The 5562-nt window shown below is 24.2% G+C and overlaps 1 protein-coding gene across 1 annotated transcript in view; it reads right to left on the reverse strand.

The window, feature by feature from the left end:
* Positions 1-279: 279 nt before the first annotated feature.
* The window catches only part of LOC111635083, a 6123-nt gene continuing 840 nt past the window's right edge, over positions 280-5562 (reverse strand). Inside the window, exon 2 of the mRNA XM_023379943.1 lies at positions 280-474. Within this exon, the coding sequence (XP_023235711.1) occupies positions 280-474 (195 nt within the window). The remainder of the gene's footprint in view (positions 475-5562) is intronic.

Consider the following 5562-nt stretch of genomic DNA (forward strand, 5'->3'; position numbering starts at 1 on the left):
TCGTTTTGGGCATCTATCCCGTACGTCGGGAGAGTTACCTAATGTTTAAGGACGAGATGCCTATTTTATTTAACATTTAATTTAATCAAAATTTTTGAGCTTTTTGTTCTTTTCACACTCACTGTACTCTATAATATAAATTGTACATGTTTCATGGCTCCTTTTTTATACATTGCATATCGGATCCAATCTGCTTTACTTGTCTCGATTTTGCTACTTAATTATATGATAAACAAGAGTTTTCTTTTCCATTTTGGGTACCCAACATTTGAATTTGATTCAAGAGCTCCGCTTTGCTAAATTACTATCTTTAAGTCTTCTGCGAAGAATACGATAAGGAATGTTAAATTCTTTGCTTGTTTGACAGTAATTTAGACGATTAGTATGTACTGTTTCATCTGGAAGAAATAAGTACTGTTCATCCCATTTTCCTCTATTGGCAGCAGTTACCTTTCTTATGTATTTAGTAGGAATCTGAAATTAATAAATTTAATTAAGTATAAATAATTAAAATATTAAATAAAATATTTCAGAAAAACTATACATCTCTCCCTTAAATCCATTAGGCATCTCACCCAAACATACTGGAGAGAGACCTATTTCTATATTTTAGATTGAAATTATTGGGAGAGCCTCTGGCTTCGCTACACCACAACCAACTAACCCTACTATCACATGAAACAGAAATATCACATAAACATATTCGAATTTCCGAGCCTTTCATATAAATGGGAATATCGCAAAAAAAGTTTACAGAGATTATAAACAAAATCTTATTTTTTAACGAAAAAATCGGCAACACAGCCATTCGAAAATTAATGAAATAAAAGAAAGTTAAGAATAGCCATTAAAGAGATTAGTGATGTATTCTACTGAGTATTATTTGAATAAACAACTTGTAGACCTCTCTCCTGACAAGACATTTCACCCGGTTTTACCCTACAATATTTCTTGCACTATTATTATTTATATATTAATATAATTTAACTTACTATTAAATTTACTAATATAATAATAATATATAAATATAATAATTTACTGATGTGAAGAAACGGATAATCTGTCATTAACACAGGCGAATAGTGGTAAAACACATGACTAGAGCCCAACTCTAAGGAGCTAAAATTAATTTCAGTCGATTGAGGCTCTGCCTTATGCCGCCTGGCAATATATTCTATAAACTGTTAGACCCTGCCTCCTGCCCATAGTAAAGTAAATAACATAAATAACATCATTATTTAAATTTACAACATTTAATTTTTAAATGTAGGACATGAGATGGGGTAGGGTTCCCAAAATTTATTGTCTAAAGCTTCCGAGATCCATAACGTGCCACTGACCATCAGCATAAGATAAAAATAAGTTAAATTTTAAATAAAAGTCATAGAATAACAATAAATGTATGAATATTACTGCAAGTACACTTTTATAAATTGATATAATACAAAAAATGATGTTGCTGGAATGACTTTTTTAATTTATTAATCCCTTTGTTAAATAGAAAGTTTATTTTTTTTATTAACATAATAAAAATATAATTTTGAAATCTAATTATATTTTTTCTTTTTACTTCTTAATTAGGTGAATCTGCTTAAAATATTGTTTATGTTTTCGGTGCAGTTTTACACTTTTTATTCACTTATTTTTACTTATCTTATTTTGTTTTTATACTGTATTACTATTGATTGCAGAATTATTGTAAGATATGAGCTAATTAGGCTATATAATTATGAAAGTGTAATTATTGTGCTGTTAGATTTCTCGGTAACAATATCGTGTTAGTAAAAAATCTGGATAATTAATTTATTATAACGATTTTATGTCATTTTATTTTATCTGTGTAAATTATAATTTATTGTCTGGATTAATTTCGAATTAATCTGTGAGAAGTAAGATTTAAATAAATAATAAGATACATTTTCTTGTTCTGTAAAGATGTAAGTTGCATCTTTTTATTTCCTATTTTACTATACGTTTTCTTCTTTAGCCACTGAAACAAATAACGTAAAAAAATAGTAACTAATATCTATTAATTAAGTGTTTCAAATAAGATCAAGAGAAAGAATAATGTGATTTTAGATGATTAAGAATGAGTAAAACAATCTATTAGATTTTTAGTTATTTTAATTCTTGAAATCTGAGAGATAAAGGATTAATAAATATTATAATTAAAAATCCCAATAAAAAGTGAAAAATACACATCATGAAACATAACAGAGCATTCTTCGTAATTTTTAAGAGCAAAGTATTAAGGAAAAAATGGATCATTGATTGATCTTGTTAATGAAAAGACCAATTAATAATTTAATGTGATTATTTGAAGATTTTTCTATTCTTGACCATGTGATCATGAAAATATTATTGATGATATATTGTCATTCACTGAGAAGATTTTTATTTAGTTTTCTGCAAATATTTTGATATCTTCAAATGCAATTATTAATATTGTTTAATGAACTTGTTATAAAGCTTTAGTACACAAATCTTGAAATCGAGCAAACCTTACGTTTATTCGTAATATATTCTACATTTATACAAATTAAAAACAGAATAAAAGGCTATTCTGTGTTAGATTTTATTAAATGAGATCATAAATTCGTTTTGGGAAATAAATTAGTTTTAATCAGTAATATCTAATACTGTGTGTGTGTATATATATATATATATATACACACACACATACAATTTTTGATAATCCAAGTCTATATATATGACTTGGATTATCAAAAAATTAATCAAATATGTAATGTTTTCTACTATTTTATATTTAAATATTAATTCTTCTCCTAGGAAATAACCCCAAATACAAGATTAATATTTTATAATGTATGTTACTTATTAGAAAAATATTTTTTTATTTACAAAAGTATCAAAGCATTTTTCGTTTAATAAATTTCATTATCATTAAATTATATTCAATATAAAAAAAGTATTCTATTAAATTATGTCAATATGTTAACAATAAATTTTTGGATTTTCTTACAGTTAAGAATTTCTTACAAAGAAAATTACATTCCATTTCCTTTCAATATATAAACAGAATACATGAATATATGTAGGAATTTTCAATATTTAAGCATACATTAATCATTCATTACGGTTGCATACACCACAACCCACGTATTTGCCAACCATATACCATTTTCTACTATATATTAACTATACCATTCACTATACAATAGCCATACATCAACTACACACAACCCATTCAATATTTCACCATAAATGTAGCATATATAATTCTCAGATTTTACTACACATTAACTTTTTATACATAAAAAGTTACTTTTATCTAACAGCTTAAATCTAAGTTATATATTTTTCAATCTTCTCTTACATTAACTAATGTAAAATGTATATCGTTTAATAGAATATTATAAATATAAACTTATTAATTTGTTCTATAAAATTACCTAGAAGACGGTCGAGTAAGCTAACATATAATTATATATAAAATTCTTTAGAAGTATTAATGAGAAGTGGAAATCAACGACCAGTTATCACTAGTTGCTATCTGCTACCAGTTGATTCAAACAAATCTGTAGGAAACAGTGCTTCGTTAATTCTTTACAGAACTAATTGTCGTTAAACATTAATGGTAACTCCTTAGACAAATTTAATTAATTAACTTCATTTTCGAGTACTGTATGAATTCTAATTTAATATTGTGTTTGAAAGAATTTTCAATTAAAAATAAGTATTGATAAATAAAAAGAATTTAAACGTTTTTTAAAAATATCTTTTGCAAATAATCTGTACAATTATATCATTAATATTTTGTATATTTAAACTAATATTTATCACGTGATTACATTATTTCAATTAATTTTAAATTTTGAGTTGTGTATTTATTTAATTAATTATATTAAACAATACAGAAATCTTAACAGAAAACGTTATTGTATCTCAAAAAATTTCAGTGTAAATGTATTTTCTAAATATCTTTTTCATATATGATTTAAAGTGTGGTTAATATAGGCCTACAACGTGGCCAAAAATCAATTAACTACTCTAAAGACAAAACTACTATCTTGTTCAAATATTTCGATGTTTAATCATATCTTGTATTTATAAGTAATGTTTTCCTGATCTTATAAAACAAAAACGCATTGTTCTAAACTCAGTTTATGATTTATATTCACAAGTATATCTGAAATACATAAAACAAAATACGGTTAACTAATTTTTGAGCTACTCTGTATAACATATAAAAGTGTATATATTCGATATAATTTAAGTTTAATTGTCTAAACATGTAAACTATTACTGAAACTGCCAGATTTTCTTTTATAAAATCTGATACTGTATTAATTTACTTCATTTGATTTCCTTTAAGAATATTGTTATACTTTATGTCTTAGAATTAGCCTAAATGAATTATTATTATTGCAATTATTTACAGGAATAATTTTATAATGAAATAGTGAATTAATTAAATTCAAGTGAAAATTAAAGAAATAAATGATAAGAAATAGATTTGATAATGAGAAAGATTGTCAAGAATTTAGATACAAATTTATATGTTTAACTTAAAACCATAAACTATATTTAAACACGATTATGATATTAATTTTAGAAAGGAATTAAATGTTTTTAAGAAATGTTAGATTATAAAATAGCTTTAAAATTATCCTTATTTGCGTATAATTAAAGAATCTCGAAAGAATTAATCTCTCATAATTCATTCTACAGAAGAATGAAGAAAAATAATAGAGAAAAAATTTTAAGAAGTGATCAAGTCCTTACATATCTGTATGTCGCATTGTAATGTATAAGCTTATGTTATAATTAAATCTCATATTTATAGTATGATTATAGGAATTTTTATCCATTAAATGACATCGAAAACATGCAATAATTGTACAAATAGTATAATAGGATAAATAATTGTAAAACATTTCATTATATTGAGTAAATTGACAATCAGGGTCTCCCTTTTTCAGGGGGTACAGAATAATAATAAAAATAAAATAAATTTACAGTTTATTATAACAAAAAAAAATTTTTTTAGGTTCACAAGACTGTAAAACAGACTATTACTTTTTTTAAATGATAGTTTTAAATCTTGTTTATCATAGTTAGATTCACTTGTGCATTCACTGTACGGTACTTATTTTGATAATGTAAGAATGAGATCTTTTTCTTAAACTTACTTTAACAAAATATGCATACAGAAAGATCAAATGAGATACTGAAAAGCAATGACATTTATATCGAATAAATATGTGTGTAAGAGAGAGGGCAGTTAGAAATTTTAATATTATTATTTTTAGTAAAAGTACTTTTCCGATGTACAGTACTTATTGATGATTCTAATTTTCGATTCTTATAGTAATTTGGAGAATAAAATTATTTTAATCTTGCAAAATTACAGTTTTCAAAATAAATATAATTAGCTTTTAATCTAAATCATCTATCTATTTTTCAACATTAAGACGATGTTTGTTAGAGGCTTCTATATAAAAATATTTCTGTATTTCCAGAATTAGTTTTTATAATGTATATATATATATATATTACTGTTGAACTAGATTATAATATTAATATTTACCTTACGTTTAT

Source organism: Centruroides sculpturatus, unplaced genomic scaffold (assembly GCF_000671375.1).
Source record: "Centruroides sculpturatus isolate CEXI.00-Female unplaced genomic scaffold, Cexi_2.0 scaffold108, whole genome shotgun sequence".
NCBI classification, from domain to species: Eukaryota; Metazoa; Arthropoda; class Arachnida; order Scorpiones; family Buthidae; genus Centruroides; species Centruroides sculpturatus.